Source organism: Photinus pyralis, unplaced genomic scaffold (assembly GCF_008802855.1).
Source record: "Photinus pyralis isolate 1611_PpyrPB1 unplaced genomic scaffold, Ppyr1.3 Ppyr1.4_LG5, whole genome shotgun sequence".
NCBI classification, from domain to species: domain Eukaryota; kingdom Metazoa; phylum Arthropoda; class Insecta; order Coleoptera; family Lampyridae; genus Photinus; species Photinus pyralis.
The window spans coordinates 27,228,064-27,249,305 of NW_022170596.1; the positions used below are offsets into that span (position 1 = coordinate 27,228,064).

Here is a 21,242-nt window from a genome sequence, read left to right on the forward strand (position 1 = left end):
TTTCCAAATCATTCAAAAATTTTGACACGTCAATTTCCATGTGTGAAAAATTTTTGAAGCGCTTTCTATTTAATATCTATAAACGGGGGCGGACTGGCACGGGGGGGGGGCGGGTGGCGATTGCCACCTGGCCTGTAGATCATAATGGCCCGTTGGAAATTTATAAGTATGTGCTGTATTTAGTTTCTTGCACTATTAATAAATTATTAACACGTTTCTCTAATTGGGGTTGATGTTAGGTTGTTAAAAAATTCTGTTTTAATTGAAGTGTTTTACAATGAATTTATCATTTTTTGTCGTAGCATGAAAGTGCTGAAATACAATGATAGGCGACGCACCTCGTGTGGATTGTATATTTTGTTACTTTTAATTATCAGCTGCAATTTAAAAAAAACTGTATATGGTAATTGATTTTCGAGAAAGGAGTACTTTAAAATGTTTTTGTGGTGCACCTCAGAGCTACCCCCCCCCCCCCCCCGGCACCTTCATTACTACACTAATACTTTAATGGCTTAATGGCCCGTAAGTATACCCAGTCCGCCCCTGTGTATAACCTTCCTTTTTTACCAAAATTCGACTACACCAAAATTTCTCGGGAAAACACTTTTTCTTATTAATTTTGGTGCGTAGAATCCAAAACAATTCGTACTTTTTCGATCAGACTTCTCAATCAAAAGTTATAGACTAGAAACCAATTTCGAAAGAAAATTCAAAGGGCTGTAACTTTTGAACTAGTAGCCCAATCTTGGAACTGTTTTAAATTATGGATTCTACAGGCCACATTCTATAAGAAAATTTTTTTCCGGGTCGATCTGAGACAATTTTTTTTGCGGGCCTCAAAAAAAGGCAGTGTATACCTTCCTTTTTTACCAAAAATCGACTGCACCAAAATTTCTCGGGAAAACACTTTTTCTTATTAATTTTGGTGCGTAGAATCCAAAACAATTCGTACTTTTTCGATTACACTTCTCAATCAAAAGTTATGGACTAGAAACCAATTTCGAAAGAAAATTCAAAGGGCTGTAACTTTTGAATCAGTAGCCCAATCTTGGAACTGTTTGAAATAATGGATTCTACAGGCCACATTCTATAAGAAAAATTTTTTTCCGGGTCGATCTGAGACAATCTTTTTTTCGGGCCTCAAAAAAAGGCAGTGTATAACCTTCCTTTTTTACCAAAAATCGACTACACCAAAATTTCTCGGGAAAACACTTTTTCTTATTAATTTGTGTGCGTAGAATCCAAATCAATTCGTACTTTTTCGATCAGACTTCTCAATCAAAAGTTATAGACTAGAAACCAATTTCGAAAAAAAATTCAAAGGGCTGTAACTTTTGAACTAGTAGCCCAATCTTGGAACTGTTTGAAATTATGGATTCTACAGGCCACATTCTATAAGAAAATTTTTTTCCGGGTCGATCTGAGACAATGATAGGCGACGCACCTCGTGTGGATTGTATATTTTGTTACTTAATTATCAGCTGCAATTTAAAAAAAAACTGTATGGTAATTGATTTTCGAGAAAGGAGTACTTTAAAATGTTTTTGTGGTGCACCTCAGAGCTAACCCCCAAGATTTTTCTTGATTGAGGTGCCAGAGCTAGCTATCGAAATCGAATGCAAAAAGAACGAACTAAATATCATGCGTGATATAGCCCTACCCAGCAAGGGAAAAAAACTATTTTCAATTTTGCTTATTTTAAACTAATGCCCTATATTTAATTTCTAGATTCTACGTCAAATATCAAAATGTAGTCATTTTTGACATATTTAAATTTTTGTCAAAAATGACCTTTCAGAGGTTCCGTTTCAGTGTGTCGATATATTTTCATTATAGATATTATATACAGGGGATTCAATTCAATTTAAAAAAATCGTTAAAACTACGATTTTTTAATAAAGACTAAAATTAAAAGCAACTTTGTGTCTATTCTAAAAATTTGCAGTTTTCAAAATATAGGCTATTTAAGTACGATGTTAAGTGGTAAGAAAAATTAACATTTCTTTATTGCTCGATTGTTTTTCTTTTGGAGCCATGGCCAACTAATAAAAAAGGTTAGTTATTATTGAAATAACAATGAAAACAAATCAAAATCGTTTATGTAATGTATTGTAGTGAATTTTCTAGAACGATATCAAGTCGATCAAGAGATAGATTAGTAACCATCGATAAGGAAGGAAAGCGAATGTGCTGATTTGAGACCTCTCTAAAAGCTTCTTATTTGCTATATAAGCAAATTGAATCGTGTTTAGTCTCAGCCTTAACATCGACACCGAAATGATAAATCGTGAATTTCGCGCTCGTGTTATGTATTCGAGCGCAAGTCATCAGTAATAATTAACTGCTATAAATATATATAGTGTGCTCAATTTAAAGTAAGTAAGTTAGCATCATCTTACGATATAACTTAATTGAATGAACAATACCGCCTTTAGAGATGCGCATTTTGAATGTTTGTTGCCGATCTTCTTCGCAGCAAAAAACATAAGCATTGTGGTGGTCCACATGGGAATATATTAGGTCCACTATTATTTATCATTCATAACATTGTAATGCGCACAATTTTAAGTAAATGGTCAAACGTCCACTGGTACGTACTACAATAGCCAATGGATAAGAAGTATAAGTGCAATGAGCGTATAATGGCATTTACATAATGTAAAAAACATATACAGGGTGTTTCTAAATATGATGTAAATACGGGTAGGACTAATTGTTTGGCTGATTTTATGAGTAAAAGTTTAGTCATAAAATAAGCCAGTCCCTTTCGTATTTATAACATACCTCCATAAATCAACCACTGCCAAAAGAAAAAGATAGATCCCATTTTTAGCCAAAGTAGGTAACTCCACAGCGTGATAAACGTATTGTAACATAATGGCGTCATCATGGCGCTTCATATCGAAAACGATTAGCATTAAAAAACAACCCTGACCTACGATAAGGCAGCCTCGAAATTTAGTAACGATATTATCTTTGCTTCAGTCGGATAACACTGCTTTGGAAAATAACAATGTGACGAAAATAAGGAAAGAGCAGGGCCAAGAAACCCGCAAAACCGAAATAATAAACAAACTATTATTATTATCTACCCTGTAATCAACCACCCTAAATAAACATCCGAAGTACTTCTACCGAATCATGAATATGAATAACCATAATTTTGGATGTTATCTAAAAATGTGCATTGTCTACTCTCAAAATCGGCTTGCAGATTAGACAACAGTGAAGTACTTTGGGTGTAGACAGGACGTCTGCCTTTTGCAAATTACATGCAGATTAAAGAGATAATGGCAACCTTCGTTTTCTCAGTTTCGGGTAGACACAAAATCAAGTTCACCTAGAAGCTATTTGGATACCCGCCAGATTAATGCAAAATCCTGTTCCATGGTTGCCAAACATGGCGATGATTAATATAGATATATAGCAGAATTTTTATTGACATATCATGCTCCGAATCGCATGTTTACATTCATGAGAAGGTGTGTCGGGTAGCTTTAACAAGCATGTGATTGCCTACCTTGATTATTAATAATTATTGGGGGAAGTTCGAACCGTTACTCGACCGCGAGTGATTAACCAGGGTTGTAATTGTGTAATGTAACCCTTTCGGAAGATTTGGTGCGTAAACAATTCAAAACAACAAAAAAACGTCGCCGACCTTGATTGTCAGCAAATTAGCAAAACAAAATATTTTTAATGATACACCTTCGCGAACACTAACAACAATGCAATCTCTTGGAAAATTTTAATTAGCAAACAACCAGTGACCTTTGTTTGCAAATAAAACAAGATCTCCTTTTTAATTACGACGAGATATAAAATAAACAAAGAAAGTAATGGCATTGTGCTTGCGATTATCGTGTACACGTGTAAGTACTCTGTAAATTTGCGTTATCTAATTTCACTTAAAAAATGTTCAACTAACAATAGTAAAACATGTTGACGCAAGTGTAAATCATGATAATTTCAAGATAAATTCAGAAGTTCAAATTGCAAACACGTTTCAAGGCTTCGCTCAAAGAAAAAATGAACAATTGTACTAATCCACCCACATCGCCTGGCTCAGCTGTTTCTAGTAGAACTGTGCCAGCCAATACGGTTACGTCACAAAGGCTATCATCGTAACGACGTCGCGCGGGGAGGCGCAAAATTTTTGCGATAAAACTAAACGAGCGTCCTTGAGGATTGCCGCAATCGACCGGTATTCAAATCCTTTCCACTAGAAGTAGTGTAATTCGAGTTGTTTTCTTACCTTGATTTGCAATTACTGGAGGCTTGCCAATATTTGCCGAAAGAGCAGTAGTGTGACATAATTTTCTGGCATAAATAAACATCGGACGCCCCCAAAACGAAGAGCCGCAAATAAAATTTGAAGAATGTGCGATATGTTCGTGCCTAATTAAAGAAGCGTTTGTGAAAGTAAGAGTGAAAGTTGGGAAAGTCCGTCAGGTGCATAAATCTTTTATTAAAATCTAGCGAGCTGTTGTAATTTAAATGAGGAAGAAAATCTAATGCTCCCCGAAGTATGAAACAATTGATCTAGATTCCGATCGAAACTAGTTGCACTCGTGCCACTTTTAAATTATTCACCATTGCTTCACAGAGATCTTCCATGCAACGAGCGATTTGAAAGTGTGGGGCCTTGAGACGGACAGTGATTAGGTAACAACAACATCGCATTTTTGGGTGCCAATTGATGTCACTCCGCTGCCTGTCGTCGCCGAGGAAATCGGGTCAAAGAGCAGGAAGAACGCGGGCTGACATTTAAACATTACGCTAACTAAAAAGATTGTTCATGGCCGAATTCCTCGCTCCATTGCGTACGCGCATATGGAATAATGTGTGCCACTTTTTTTGCCAAGGACTTCAGAAAGAGTAAAGCGATCGCCCGGAAACAGACCAAGAGCGTTTGCCAATTTGAAATGCAAAACTGCAAATAAACGGTTCTAATTTCGAACTCGTCCAGATGGTGCAGAAACAATATAAAAATGCATGAAGTCATCGCGGCGCTAAAATTAACGCGATTTTGATGAGGCTTGGTATCCAAACTCGAAAGCGCAACGATTTTAGTGGATTTACTCGGTTTTTCAACATATTGTCATTTTGAAACCTGTCTAAAAATACGCCATTTGTTTATTTTTGGAGCACCTTGAAAATGAGGGGATTGTCGAAACGAGTTGAGTGATTTTTAAATAAACGGCCTCAAGGAATAAAGAATATTATTTTTACTTTGCGTCAATTAATATCACTTAAAAGAAAATCCAAACATTGCCAAATGATGTACATACGACTACAAAATGCCAAACCGTTTCGTTTTAGTTACTGTCCAATCAGCTCCAAAATTTGAGTTTGAGTTGAGCGACCATTATATATTTGTCTCGGTTTTCAAAATGGGGGTGGGAAAAAATTCCGATCGACAAAATCTGGGTATCCTTGAACATGAAAGTAACGAAACCATGCCCAGTTTTTGAAAATTAAAAAAAATTTTTAAGTGATTTTAACAATAAATGCGCATAACCTTTTTTAATATTTAAAAAAACTATTTGGCCGTTTTGTGCGTAATTACTCACAAAGTTCATGAAATTCTAGCAATCTAGCAGATCAAGAATGCGATTGGATTTTTTAATATCTTAAACTAAAACTCTAAAGTAAAATCACATTCTTGGGGTAGGAAATATATTATTTCAAAATCAAAATGGACGCTACTCCAAGAACGAGGATAAGCCGAAAGTTGTGGTTCCTGGGAAAAAATTAAAAAGTAAGGAAAATTTTGGGTCTTCTCAGAGCGTACCTCCTAAATGATAGCTCCAAAAAAAAAATGGGTGTTAAAGGATATCAAAACAGAAGGTTTTTGAATACACTCTTTCCAATTTACTGAACTATGTTTTTGCATACGACATTTACAAGTATATTATCCGTATTTAGAACCTTTTGGAATGACCGTATAACAGTTCAAATAAATCTTAGCTATTGGTACGGCAACGAAACCGATTTATTTGATAGCATATATACATCTTTCGCAACTCTATAAATTCATTTTCGAATTGACTACCACGACACTATTTCATGAATCAGTCACTAAATGCTAATTACAGAAAACTATATTTTCAAGAATTAAATCCTCACTAGGTGGCGCCCATCACCCCACACAAATTCAAATTTACCGCCACAAAATGACGGACATCTAGAAATTCAAATTTACCGCCACAAAATGGCGCGAATCTTAGCTCGATATCGTGAATCTCTCTTTTGCCGTGATAGCTGGAAATCAACGTGCTGTTCTCCACTTGAAAAAAACCACTCCACTATTCATCCCAGCGACAACGTGTATACTGTGTATAGAACAAAATCAAAAAAGCCCTCCCCCGAGGGGGAAACCACTCTTTCAATTTGGTGTACATGAATTTTTCATTCCAGTTTCATTCCATTTTCAATCTTTCAATATTATCATTATCAGTTTCATTACTTTCAATCTGTTCATTCTCTTTTCATTCTATTAATTCTAAGATTAATGGTTATAAATATTTTTCATTAACGGTTTCATTATTTACAAAAACGAATAGTTCACAATTCTTACCTGGAACTCGCCCTCCCCTCATCTGCTAGCTCCAACCCCATCAATCAGCACTTTTAGTATGTTGTTTAAGGCACATTCACCTGGAACTATACCAACATTCACTTTTACACGAATTATTTCCTCTATTTTTCCGTCGTGGAGTGTGCTGTAAGTAGCCTTTTACAATGTGAAGTCAAAAAAAGTATCTGTTGGAACATGACATTTTCCTCTTTCTATCCTGGTACCTCTAATGTTAATTATCTCAAGAACGGATATATAAACGAGGAGCAAGTCCTCCTCGGAAACAGTTCTAAAATGTCTAGAAATCAATCTCAAATTTCTTTGAGAAATTTAGGATAATTGTTTTAGAATTATTTTTGGAGTCTTCAAAGTTTCTTGGATTTATAATAATCTTTTTGAAATTTTAATATGACGCCATCTTAGAATGGTTAGAATCATTTTAAATCTTTTTAGCTCTTTCTTGAGATTATTGAAAGCTTCCTAAATCCTCAAATTTCTCGTAATCTTCTACTAATCTTTTTAATTTCTTTAGAATCAGTTTGAAAACTTTTTACAATCTTTTCTAAACAAAGAAGAGGACAACACGTTTTTCAAGACTTGTAACGTGTTTTTTTTTTCGAAATATACTCTCAAGTCTCGCTTATTTAAATTTTTCCCCTCTAATGTAAAATAGTTTAGATGTAAGTTGTTTCTGTAGCAATTTTTGTATTATTTTAGTATCGATTTCTTTCACCTAGTTCTTTATTTCGCCGACCGTGATCGTGCGTTTTCCGTGGTATTTTTGGCTATGGCTTTTTTAACTTTACCTTGCTCGCGCAGTTGTCTTCTTTCCCTTCAGTGTTGGGTTTGCTTTCGCATTGATTAGATGCAAATGTTTTTTGGTACGTCATTACTTTTCTAACGTCGCGTCTACCTTTAATCGGATTATTGTTTTGGCTTTACCATATGCATCTTTGAAGTGCTTTATCTCTCTCTTTTATGTCGGTGGTGGATCCATTGAATTGCTGTTACGAATTTGTATTTGCATTTATTTATTTTTTGGGTATATTTTTTAGTGGGGGGGGGGGCACCCAAGGCTGCTCTACCGACCCAAACCACTATACATTTACAAATATCGCTGCACGAATTCGAGCCAGGGACCCTTAAACATTACTACACAGCATTTTGATTTGGACTCGCCATTTTATCAATCCAAGAACGACTCGGTGGATGAGTTTCCACATTACCGGCAGAATCCCCGCTGTTTTTCCGCGCCCATGGATCTCTGAGTGCTGTGCCCACAATTATTAGAACTCATCTATGGGGCAACCTAGACACTTTAGTATCAAATATTAGTAAAGATTTTTTGTTTTTTTAGGGTTTACCATTTTCTCTTTGTGAGTACCCTTTTCCGGCATTCCATTTTCGAAACATCACATTCAAATTCTGCCCCCCCCCTCCTCCCCCTTCATGTTTCACATAAGCGCATAGTTTTCTTTTAGTAGAACGAGGTGGCAATGGCAATAAACAAAAAATAAGACAGTTAGTTCTGCACATGCGCGCAACGTATCCGAATGAGCCACTGCAAAAAAAATCGTTCCATAAGTAAAAAAGTTAATTCATTACATGTTTTGTGGTGGGGGGGGGGGGTGTAAGCTCTTGAATCAATAGGGTGCATCTACAGGATCTATAAAGTTTTCTATGGCAAAGGTTCTATTTTCTGGGGCAAATTAATACTTTTCCTCAATTATCATTTGGGCTGCAAACGTAAAATATATCTAAACGGCTAGATTTAGGTATAGGATACTGTACATGAAATGTGTAGAATCTAAAAATGGGATAATATATACACTGTGTCCAAGATAAAGATGTCTACCATGGGTATCTCGGAAACCTTAGAAGATACGAAATGGTCAAATTAGGGCGCAACTAGTTATTATCATGCTTTAAAGAAAACCAGAATATTCCCATTACTTTCGAAGATATCCCAGAAATCCGAAATTTTGCGATTTGAATTTTATTAACGATCCTCAAGATATGATTTTGTATTGCTGTTTGTCTGTCCCTATGCACAATAACTTTGTTTAGAAACATCCGATCGCTTTTAAAGTTGGTGCACATGGGCATCTTCGCATGATTAAGGCGTTGTGCGCGGGTGCACCATTCTGTTGAAACCATCAGTTTCCAACTTTTGTTTTGTGTGTGTGTGCTACATATCGTTCTATTCGTAATAAAAAATGCTACTCAATATAGTATGTTATTTTTTTACGGTCCATATGAAGTTAAGAGATCCCTATGATAGACATCCTGATTTTGGACACAGTGTATAGGGTGTTTAAATTAAAATACGCAAGTTCGCGTGAACTTCAGGTATAGCCGGAACTTGAACATTTTAGATGAATACTCCTCTTATCGACATTAGTATATACTGTGAAGATTTCAAAATATATGTCTCCCAAGGTCTCTGTCGGCATACCCTGTATGCACTTGATATTGTGACATTGACATCTAAGATTTCTAGGAATATTGGTAAAAACCTTTCTACGAAATCCCTTAGAAAGTTTATCGAAAGAATGAAGATTTTGATGGATTTCGAATAAGAGTCCTAAAAAAAAACTAATGGTATGGAAGAAAATATTTTTGAAGATTTTGAAATCGATCTTCTAATAGGAATTTTTGAAAGGTTTCTAAGAAGGCTACGGACGTTTCCTGGGAATCGATCCAGAAGCGTGGCAGAGTGCGTCCTCACGCGAAACAATAATTGGCGTATGTCAGATTAAGGGCCAAGGTTTCAGATTTCAGTTAAAACTTATCAGGTTGATTTAGCGGTAATACCGGCCCTTTATCGATTATTTATACCGCAAGGGACAAGGGATTTTACTGGCACGGTTCTCCCCTTGCCGAAAGGTTTAAAGAACGCGTTGATGATGGCGCCTAAATAACAAACAAAAGAGCGACCTAATCGCCGAAATTGATTCGATGATTGAAACACCGGCCACGATTAACGAAGCGTTAGAAACTTCGATCACTTTCCCGAATTTGTGGCGTTATTGACAAAATCGCGTGACCTCATTTCTCAACCGTGGCGCAACAGCGCAAGAAATGAGGAGGGTGAAAAATTTTCAGTACAGATTTCTCAAGGTCAATGATGCGAGAATTTCGATCGGCTATGTTGAACTACCCTTATCAAATGGTAGGCGCCGCACATCCGCAATATAGGTCATAGTTACGTAACCCAATTTCCCGTACTTTTTGCGAATTTCAACGGCAGCGGTCCCGTACGGGGTGCGACGCGGAAACTCTTCGGCGTAACGTTAATGCGTGTTCGAAACTTTCGAAATAGGACACACAATGGCCCAGAAACCCGGGCCGGGCTTACGCGTGCGACCCAATTTCCCATCGACCTGTGACCTAGTTGTCTTTTAAAGCAACGCTCCACGTTAACGCGGAGGGTTCGATTAAATTTACGGTTGTTTTTGTTTTTACTTTGCTTTGGTATAAACACAAACAACACCTTCCTCTTCGGTTCCGTTACTTTGACATACAAATCTTTGTACGGTTAATCGCTAACTGGAACTGCGGGATTTTAAACGAAACGGCGGCGATTTCAATCATTATTGACCTCAGCAAGCGCCATCTTCCAAAAATAAAATTGCGTAATAATCGCCCGCATGTTAATGACTCATTTTTCGCACACGTCCGTCTTGACGGCCTATTTTCGTTTCGCCCGCTGATGTTGACATAATAAAGTACAGTTTGACACATATCTACATCTGTTTAATTATCTGTGTGGGTAGCGTATGTAATTTGTTACATAATCGTTTTTGATGCAAACGAAGGACGCCCGTTTTGTTGCTAATAAAATTGAAAACGTGGGCGTCCTCCTCCTGCTCCTCCCTTGTTTTGTGTGTGACGTCCGAAGAAGACCAAACCGAAAACAAAATTCTGTTTATTTTACTTTTTAACCTACTTAGATAAATTCGTGTAACGGGAATTTTGTTGTACGCGCCAGGCATTTTCGTCGTAAGATGGAATGCAAAGTTTGGCAACGGCGCGCACTCGTTATTAAGCAAACTGTTTTTTGCAATTAATGGAATGCGTGCGCCTTTTATTTTTTTATTTTACTTTTCAGCGCACAATTACGGCTAACGGCATAAATGGTAATCGGTTGTGTGCCGTAATGCATTTGCGAACCCGGTAGGAAAATAGCGAAGCATTTAACCTACATCTTCAATTAATCAAATCCGGCCGCGCCGCATTGTAAAACTACGCAGCTGCTTATTTGAAACTGGCAATATGTAATTTACAAGATTTTCTAGTCGTTGTGTAATTAAAGTTGGACCGTTTCATTTTGCTGCGCGAAACTGGCAAGCGCAAGACAAAGGCGGTGTTGCTTTTTCAAAAATCTCCAAGTTTGTTACTGAAATATATTCGAATTGCTGTGCCAATTATTGGTCATCAGTGAAGGCGTGTTCTCTCCTATTCAATAATTAGCCCAGCCTCTGATGAAAGATGAGTTAGACTGTAATAGAATTGTTCATTTTCTCAGCCATACTGAAATGTGGCCATTCTCTTTGTCAATCGCAAATGGTAAATTTATTAATTAGTCATAGCAGTTGTAGCACCCGGCCTGTAATTAGATGCTAATTATGAGTATTGCGTCCCAATCGCAAAGTTAAAATTGCGGGGGTCCAATCACTCCAATCAGACATATGAAAATGAAACACTGTCCCAGGGGCGCACAGTCCCATCGCTGCATAGGTCTGTAAACCATTATAGTCTCGCCCCTGTAACTTTGATAGAATTGACAACATGGGCAATGAAATTTTCGTGGGCGATATTGTGGGGAAAAAACAAGCAGCAAAGTAGTATTTCCTGACATTCTCGTTTATTGCAAGTTACCATCAATTTCAAAATTTAAATGGTACCCCTTGTACAGGGTGGTCTAAATTGAACACTTTCTTATGGAAACACCCTTTATTTTAAGAGATAGAAAAAAATGGACCTAGAGGTGTGTGGAGCGCAAACAGAATTCGGCTACCTCTAATCGTTTGGTCGGTATGGGACGTTTCCTGAACTTAGTCGATTTCTTTAATGCCCCATAAGTTTCTTATTATTAAAAATAATTGAGTTTGACAAAATCTATCTTAGAGCACTTTTTATGTGTGTTTGCTTTTTCTTATACGACCTTAAACTACATTTTTTCATATGGACCATCCTATATATTGAAAAGAGTGTAAAATTTCCTAAATTTTGATGTTTTATTCGCCCATAATTTATCACCCCCTTTGCTTTTTGTGTGTTATTAGAAATTAAAATTATTTGGAGCGAATAAAAATTTCCAACTAACCAAAAAATTGTCAAAATATATAGGCTGATATATATGACAAAATTTTTGAAAAATCTTTGAAAATAACGGAGTTATCCTCGAAAAACTGAAAATTTCGTTTTCGTATCCCTTAGATTTAACGGTCGAAAATGGAAGGTTCCCGTTAGCACCTTCTATGGGGCCCTTTTTTTGGAGAATCATAGCCCTGTTGCTTCAGCAAGATCTAGTTCTAGATTCTAGTCTATTTTTCTTGTCAAATTTATGCTCGAATTTATGTCAATGTATAGTGTGTCATTATTCTTTTTGCCTTCTATCTCATTGCGTGAAAATCCAATATGGCGCCCATAATAAATAAGAAACTAGTACCCTGTAGCATTTACATTAGCGTGCTATGTAAATTCCGATAACAGGCTCAGATTCTCCGAAAAAAAGTGCCCATTGAAGGTGCTAACGGGAACCGTACATTTCCAACCGTTTAAGTTGGGAAAATGAAAACAAAATGTGACATTTTCAGTTTTTTGATATGTTATTTTTAAAGATTTTTCAAAAATTTCAAACCTACACTGTATCTCTCACCGTTACGGCGATCCCAATGGTGAGCCACGAATTTGAACCACCCTGTACATTTACACCTTGTACGTAGTGTTTCAATAATTTATACGATGTTGGTCAGATAAATAATTAATAATTGACCTATGTGCTAACATAATAGGAAAAAGAACCATTGAACGCTTCATTCAAATGTAGTTTGGCAAAATCCCTGTGATCCGACCGAAAAAGTAATTTCAAAATTGTTAATATTCGATACATTAGGCTAAATGTCAAATGTTTGTCTTATTTGTGTTTAATTGACTTATCCTATACACTTTGTTTGTCTTACAGGATGAATATATATTTATTATTTATTATAAATTGATTTTTGTACTAATTGGTTTGGTCACCTAATAAAAAAAATAAAATTTTTTGAAGCAACCTCGTATACATTACTGAGAACAACGTATCCGGTGTGAAATTGTCTTTTGATTCCCAAAATTTACAAATACGATTCCGTAATTTTCTATAAACTTTCTGTTTGCTATACAGGGTGGTCCTAAATCCCTTATCCAGAAAAAAAAGAAAAATCAATTTTCGGTTGTTAGCTAGATAAAAGTAAAATTTTTAAAATGGTCCAGAGGCCCTGGATTTATATGGATAATTGGGTCAATTAGTTCTAATTTGAAATTGTATCTTGTGTTTGCATAATGTTTTAAACTAAGGTTGAAATTGTAAAATGTACGGTGTAAAATAACACCCTGTAGATCGGTAACTACAATTTTGATAATGACGATTCAAAACCATTATCTTATAATTGCTAAATGTTGCAAATTAAAATTTTTTAGGGAAACGCAGTTCTCCATTTCCGCCGGGAGCGTTCAATATTTTGTGAAATGAAAAATTCAGTAATTTGCTGTGACTGTGACGTTGATTTTGTCTTTTTTTAAAGAAATGTTTTTAGTGTTTTGCTAAATTTAAAAAAAATTAGAACAAATGTGTTGAACTGTTTAAATCACTCCCAAAACTTTAAGCGGAGAAATCTCTAAAGCATTTTCAGAATACGAAATTCTGATGCCCCCGTGGATTTGCTTAGAAGTTCCTACTTCATCAAAATTTCAATATACGAACGAATCAAATTTTTAATGCCTTTCAGATAAAAAGTGGGGACTCATTTTCAATAGGTAAATATAATTTTTTGAATCTTCAAAAAAATTTTTTTAAGCTTGTGGTTCCAAATTTCAATTTTTTTTTAATTAAAAAAAAATGTCTATGGTTCCAACCCGAGTTCCAACCCATTTGAGAAAGAATTATACTTACCTTGGGTACAAATATTGCCCTTCATACTTTTAAATATCAAGCCAAAACAATGATTACCTAATAATAATTATCACTGATAATGGAATTTCATTTCCGATACGTTATCTTTATTATTATTTATATTTTTTTCTGAAAATTAGATACTTTGTTTAGTACTACCTGGTCCCGCATAAAAAACTATTTTGTTAAACCATGGGCGTAGGTTTCCTACTACCTTAAGCGGCGAGTAACCGGTTCAATAGCTGCAAGCCACCTGTGCGGAAGTGGAAATATAAAATTTAGATTAGTTTCTTATTTTTAGAATTTAAAAAACTTTTAATTTAGACACCCCCCCCCCAATCTACAATTTTTGTCATTTTTTGAATGTACGCACTTCAAAAATTCAAGACTGCCTTGTTGCATTTACTGTAGCGCTAGCAATTTTTTGGAATTTGAAAGCTATTTTGAGTTTTTCATGATATCCTAGCATTTCTACAAGTGGAAGTGACTATCAAATCGTGCGAAAAAATACAATTCCCTTTCGATGGCATTTCGCTACCCGCTTGACCCACTTAAACGCTAACAAAGATAAACACCCCGTGCTGGATTGGAAGCAAGAAAGTGAAAAAAACGACCGTCAACATTAAGAGTAAAAGGATAATAGAAGTGGTTTGCGTTACGTTATTTACGGAGAAAGGCATAGGCGTCACAGGTGAACTTGCGAAATTCAATTTCTTAATAATTTTATATAATAAAGTGGGACGCCACATTCACCGAGGTTTCAACCTATTTTTTCAATTCCGCAACTTCGCGCGAATGTGAATGTTGTAATAATAGCGACGATGATGACCCAATTAGTGGCAATTGTGCGTAAGGTCAATTCCGGGGATGACGCCTTGGCGTTACCTACACGACAAATATATTCTGGGCGATTTCTGTTTGTTTGTGCCGTGGGAGCGGGTAATAAAAAAAATCGACCATGAAAGCTTGTTTATAAGAGTGACGTCACTAGGATGCAGTGATTAAAGGAGGGATTTCCGTACACGCGCAATGCTTGTTTTGGGTACCGTAAGTGATCAAGTTGGCCAAGGCTACTTAGCCACTAATTAAAGACAATCAAATCAGCAATAATTTGGGCGACTTTCAATTACGTAAAACAAAAAGTTCGATACCTACCTCGGCGCCTGGAGGAAATATCGTGATAATGACCTCGTCACTTTCTAAGTCATGACTTAAAACATCACCGCAAACCTCGCGACCGTTATACGTAACGAACGCTTTTTGTCCATAAACAAGCTCAATTCCGCCGATACTGCGAAATCCGGGACCGATAAGGTCGACTTCCCGAAATTCGGCCGTCGTACGTCCCAGATTTCCCTGTCGCGGATCAAATCGCACCGAATACCGAGTGTTCGGCGTTAAATTGATACAATTATTATTTTCCGATTGGCTCGCCGGCGTTTTGACCGCGTGTATTACGCCCGAATAAAACTTGCCGTCTTCGCCGGGAGCACACACTCTCGTACCGATAATCGATCTCTTCGCCAATCTTTTACCAGTAGACATCGTAAAAAAAGTTTAAAACGCGAAACGCACGACGGGAGGAATGTGAAAAAGTTTGTTATCACTCGTCAACAGAAAACGTATCTTTAAAATAGAGCCTTCGCACCAAAATTTTCTGTAAGGATTCCTGTTGTGGGTTGAAGCGCACTGCGAGCGTGTTAAAATCCAAAATTCTATTCTGCCAATTAAAACACATACTACTACTATATTTCATAATACAAGAACGTGGGCTAACGGCGTTTGTGACAGTTGAACGCTGACTGCTGAGCGCGACCGGCCGGCGAGCGGAATCAGCTGATACATACACCTGTCGCTGTACACTATCGCTTACATATTACTAAAAATAAACGAAGATAGCGATAGTAAGCATACCGTCACTTCATTTTCCAGTGCACATAGCGGCCTAGCCACAGCTGATGATAACAACAAAACCACGTGACTACGCGAACGCGCGCCATTGGTTAACTACTTTGACCTATATCTATCTATTGGCCAACTTTCGCAGGTGGGGAGAAAGGTCATATGGTAGTTCTGTTTACACTTCGCTTTGTCGTCTTTCTCTGTCGTACCCGTGACGGTATTTACTCGCAATGTACGTCAGCATTTATACACAAAGCGTTTTGCTGTACTTAAAAATGAGATAAGAGCTGTGTGACGTATGCAATTGCATGTTTCAAGGACCATTTTAAATTGACATTGGACGTTATTAGTAATAAGCGTATGTGTAGAAATGGCAAGGTTAGTTTATGTTTGTGCTTTGTACTTTAAAACACTCGAGAAGGTCAAGCAAAGGGGTTGACCATAAAACAGCAAATCGCCGATTGTGGCACGTGTGCGCGTTCATTTGGAATAAATCGGCTAACCTTGATTCTTTTCACGTTTTAAGTACATACATTCTTTCACATTATCACTTACGTAATGCAATGTAGTTACAGTTATGATGTAGCGCTCGACGGAAGGCCGCCTGTCGAAATTTCAATCGCGGTTCCTCTTTTGTTTCTATTACTGCGCCATCTCCCGTTCGAAATTTAACCAACACCCTCAAAAATCTATAAGGGCGGTGTAGGTAACCGTAATGTTGCATCTATAAGTAGGTAACATACTTTCCTTTAATAAGCGTAATTGATTATACTCGTAACAATGGACTTTCATTTTTTATACGTGACTGTTGCAGCGCGAGGAATTTAATTACCCAACTGACGGCTCACGTGAACTGCACCGACAGGGGTTTCGATTGGTCCAAAATTCGGGAATCGACAGGGTGATTATTATTTGAAAAACTAATACGAATAGATTTCAATGAATCCGTTTCAGGTAAACTTGCAGCTACTCACACTTTGCTATTTAAATGGGTTGCCCTAGTTGCCACTCGCACGTTGTTAATAAGAGAGATATTGCATTGGAATACCCCCCCCCCCCTCCTTCCCGTTTTGAAGCACCAGGAATCCGGATCTATAAAAACTCGATGATGTTGGTCCGTCTGTACTCCCATTTCCGGCTAAACGGTTGAAGCGATTGGAACCAAATTTTGGGCACATATTTTTAGAGATAAAAGGGCAGAATCGCCCATATGCGTGGGTGGTATCTGTGCTAGCCACAACCAATTTTTGCGCATTTTTTTTAAGAATTAAAAAAAATGTGCTATTGTTTGCGTTTTGTCCGTCCGTCCGGACCCACTTCTATCGTTTTGAACTACTTCTAGAGGAATGGTCCTAGAGTCCTGGAATTTTTTGCAATATGTACCCTATACCTTGAAGGTGTGCCAGACGGCCATCAAATTTCGCTGTCTAAAAGGGGGTCTCCCATGCGACTCGTTTTCGAGATCAGTTAGCGACGGGGCCTGGGGGGGGGAGGTATTAAACATTAATTTTATCTCTCATTGTATTCTAATTGAAGGTCTCAACGAAACGAACCGTTTTCTACCAACTACTGCCCTTCTTTCTGTCCTCTTATCAAAGTACGAGGTGGAGGGAGTGGAACTAGTTTTATCCTTCATGGTACTCTAATGAAAGGTCTCAACGAAAGGAATTAATTTCTACCAACCATAGCCTTCCGCCTCAACCCCTTATCGTGATCGGGTATATTCCCTTATACCTCAAGACCGGATTGTCGGAAGAGGGTACTCACAAAGGGCGATTGAGACGTCTGTAAGAAATATATCCATTGGTGATGCCAAAACAAAAGCTATTTCGGTTAAAAAATGCGCTTTATCTGCACAAGTGTTGTGCACAATTTATACTTGTTTAAATTGAACTGAATTGAATCATCCAATTCTGCTATATTGGAACAAAATGGCGGACACTATGTTAATGCGGTTAAAGAAATCTACCAACACCTGATCGGCCGAGCTGAAAGGGATTTTTTTACCATCTGCGCGTTAGTATTGCAATGGGGTAAAAAATGGCACCCCACCTTTTTGACGGAAATATACGTTTTGATGCACCAGGAAACCGAATCAAACAAAATCTTGATGATGTCTGTCTGTACTCTCATTTCTCGCTATACAGCTGAACTGATTGGAACCAAATTTGGTGCACATATTTTTAGGCATAAAAGGACGAGCTGAAAAACTTTTGGGCAGAATCGCCAGGTGCGCCAGTGGTATCTGGCAAATTTTCTTTTTTTACCAAATACACCGGGGGATATACCACTTACCTTTTGGTAATGGGATCGTGACCTTATTATTCGCGGGATTTCTGAAATTCTCTGTTGTGTATATCAGGCAAATATGAATTCAATAATACAAATTTACACGATTGGTGGTTAAAAAAGGGTGGGGACACGTCGATTTGTATTTGGGCATTTTTTTTAACAAAATAGATAAACGTAATATGTATAACAGTGGCCCATAACCAATAACCGAAATTTGCATCCTGCGTTTCGGTTTTTTTTGGGACCATCCTCAATTTTTTACATCCTGACCTGCAGGTGGCTATGAAACAAAGGCATTCATGGAAAATCGTCTTGACACATCCGTGAAACATAAAAATACGAAAGCATCTAAAGCGTTACTCTCGTTCATTTAACCGACTTCGCGTCTTTTAGTTTAGGTGCTCGAAATTTCAATGGTCATTCTCCAATTTGGGACACCCTGTACAAATTACAAAGAGACGCATACTTAATTTCTGCATACGCGTCATTGCCGCTTGATTATTCATTGTACTATTGGCTAGTGACACACCCTGTATAACAAATTTTTGATCAACCTCCTCCCCCCCCCCCCCTCCCACCTAAATTGTAGACGGTAGGGCATATCGAGTTGAAATTTAGAAGGGGGGTAAGGTATAATATACTAATTTTTGGCAAAATTTACACGTCTAACTTCTAAAATGGTTACTGTGCGCCATTTTGAATTTTTTAAATATGATATTAATAGTACTTTATACCTTATGATTATGAAAATGAAGAATTTCAATAAGAGGAAAAATTCGAAGAAAAGGAGAAATCTGAAGAAGCTTCTAAGAATCTGTTGCAAAATCAGAATTTGAAGAATCTTATGTACCTGAAGAATTGTAACAATAAGAAAAACCGATGGAATCCGAACTGGAATATGGAGGAATTGAAGATTATCAAAGAATCCGAAGAACCTGAGTAATCTAGACGAATTAAAAAAACGCTTGAGTCTGAGATTTTAAAGAATCCCAAGGAACGAAAGAATCCAAGGAAGAAGCTCAGGGATCATAAAAATATATAGAATACATATAGACATATAGAAACAGAAGAATCTGACGGAATGTAAAGAAGCTGCAAAGTCTGAATCGTGAAATGGAAGCAGGAATCTGAATAATCTGTAGATTTAGAGACTTCAAAAATGTAAAAAATAAAGATTTTAAAGAATCCAAAAAATTTGAAGAAGTCGTGTCTACTTGATTTTTTCATCTATTCACTTTTTGCTTTAACTCGTGCTTCGTGCTGGTATTTTTTTTTAATAATAAATATGCTTTATTATGCAGTATATATGCAGCATAATCTCAGGGCGAGGTTCAGCATCGCCAACCCACAAGAAGACCCCGCACCGAAAACGTGGTACACGGCTCCGTTAATGATCAATCCGGCCCTGGTTTTTTTTCCATTATTACCCTGCGTCAACTTTACACTTGTTTGTGATTTGCATTTGTTTCAGGTTAAAATTTATTAGAGATGGTCTTTTTCAGGTCGAACTACAATTTCTTTTTTTGTTGCAAAGTTAAGTAACGGTCTTGGTGTTATACAGGATGCGCCGTAAGTCCCGAACGGATTTTTTTCAAATCAGAGTCGTCGGCAAAGAATTTATTGGCCATAATGACAATTTTTCACTTTCGAATTGGCTGGAAATAGCCCCATTTTTTTTAATGGAACACCGAACGCCCCGCATTTTTTTTAAATAAAAAACAAATTCAAAAATACAATTATTCAAAAACAAACAAATATACACGCTTCTATTTTTGGACGAAAAATTTGGGTTATTTCCGGCCAATTTAAAAAAAGACGGTTCATAGATAATCCAGACATTCGACCAGATTTTTTAAATATTGGGGTGAGGGTGGGGGATGACATCTGCTTCTATTCTTCATGGTATTGTAGCGAACATTCCAGAAATTTCAATAGACATCGATGCGCCATGAAAAATTAGTCATCGGCGATAAAGAACGAAGACGAATGTGAGGTAATCTTTCAGAGAAATGTGACGTGTTTGTTTGAGAACGTTCTAGAATAGTCGGATGGCTTCGGAAGTGCTCGAAACCTTTCGAGAAAGGGGGGGGGTTAGATATATAAGCAAACAAATTGAGTTTCAGTACATTTCAACGCCGAAGTAATAAATAGTTCGCGCTGTTATAAATTGTGCATTCGAAATAATATTTTAAGGCTGTTATACATTTATTGTAATAAATAAAGCACGTAATTTAATTTACGTTATAGTACGAAGACGTAGAGAGGCGATATCAAGTCAAATTAATTTTTTTACGTTAAATTAAATTAGTCACGTTCAATTTTAATGTCGTATTTGTATTGAAAGTCATAGTTCGTTGTTTAAAGTTGAAATTTAGGGGGGCACCTCTAAATAGCATTGTGCGGGTCACTCTGTAATTGGGCGCATGCCTGTTGAGGGCCCAAAACAAGAGAGGGATAATAAAAAAATTTCGTGTTTAAGGGGCAAGAAGCACAGGAGCGGCACCTAGAAGGATCTGCACCCAGAAGATCGGAATCGTGGCAAGAAAAGTGACACGCAGGAGAGAAACAAAACAGTCAGGCCAAGATAAATACAAGAGCGCTAAGAAAGGCAGGGTTTCGACAGGAAGACTACGGTGGCACTAAGAAGAGCATGGTGACCTGAATGCGCCTAGTGGAGTAAGATGGCGTTTGAACGTCTGTGATGGCTCCAAGTGGAGCAGAGTGGTTTCTGGAGTTTCCTGCCGTGAAACCGAGGGAAATTTCATACCTAACTGACGATTGTTTATTTATGCGCATGCGCACTTTTAATGTAGGTGCGTCTTTTAAACGTCTTCTTGTTAAAATGTCTACAAAATTTACCGAGAACCAGAAGAGCCCAGCCTGACCTAATTTTGATTTGCGAACCTAGCCTTTGTCTAATTAATTGGCACATACTGTAATCTTTATTTTATGCTAATTGAGAATTAGTTCTAATTAATAGGTGAATTTCTTACTGCAACAAAGTTTTTGTTACAAAGAACTTTACTCATTAAATCCAAGGGTCAAAAGACTCTACGATTTAGGACGGGTCCTTCGGTAGGTTCTTCTAGTTTGGTAATCGCTTAGGTCAGTAGATTAATGGTAGAACAACCGGAAATTGCAATATTGCCATTCTTTGTCATGGCTGAGGATGCGAAGTTTACCATCTGCACGGTTTATAAATAATTATGTGAAGAGTAATAGCAATGTCAAAAATGGCAGAAGCAACCTTGACCAAACTATTCGGTCAAAATTTCACTTAACCACCTTCAGGGAAGTGTTACAGATCTT

At 37.2% G+C, this 21,242-nt stretch overlaps 2 protein-coding genes across 2 annotated transcripts in view; one reads left to right on the plus strand and one right to left on the minus strand.

The window, feature by feature from the left end:
* LOC116170232 (zinc finger protein 395) overlaps positions 1-15,578 on the minus strand; it is a 43,989-nt gene extending 28,411 nt beyond the window's left edge. The window contains exon 1 of the mRNA XM_031486474.1: positions 14,895-15,578. Within this exon, the coding sequence (XP_031342334.1) occupies positions 14,895-15,284 (390 nt within the window). The 5' untranslated portion in view covers positions 15,285-15,578. The remainder of the gene's footprint in view (positions 1-14,894) is intronic.
* LOC116170228 (regulating synaptic membrane exocytosis protein 2) overlaps positions 1-21,242 on the plus strand; it is an 85,927-nt gene that overhangs the window by 29,474 nt on the left and 35,211 nt on the right. The gene's annotated exons all lie outside the window — the stretch shown is intronic.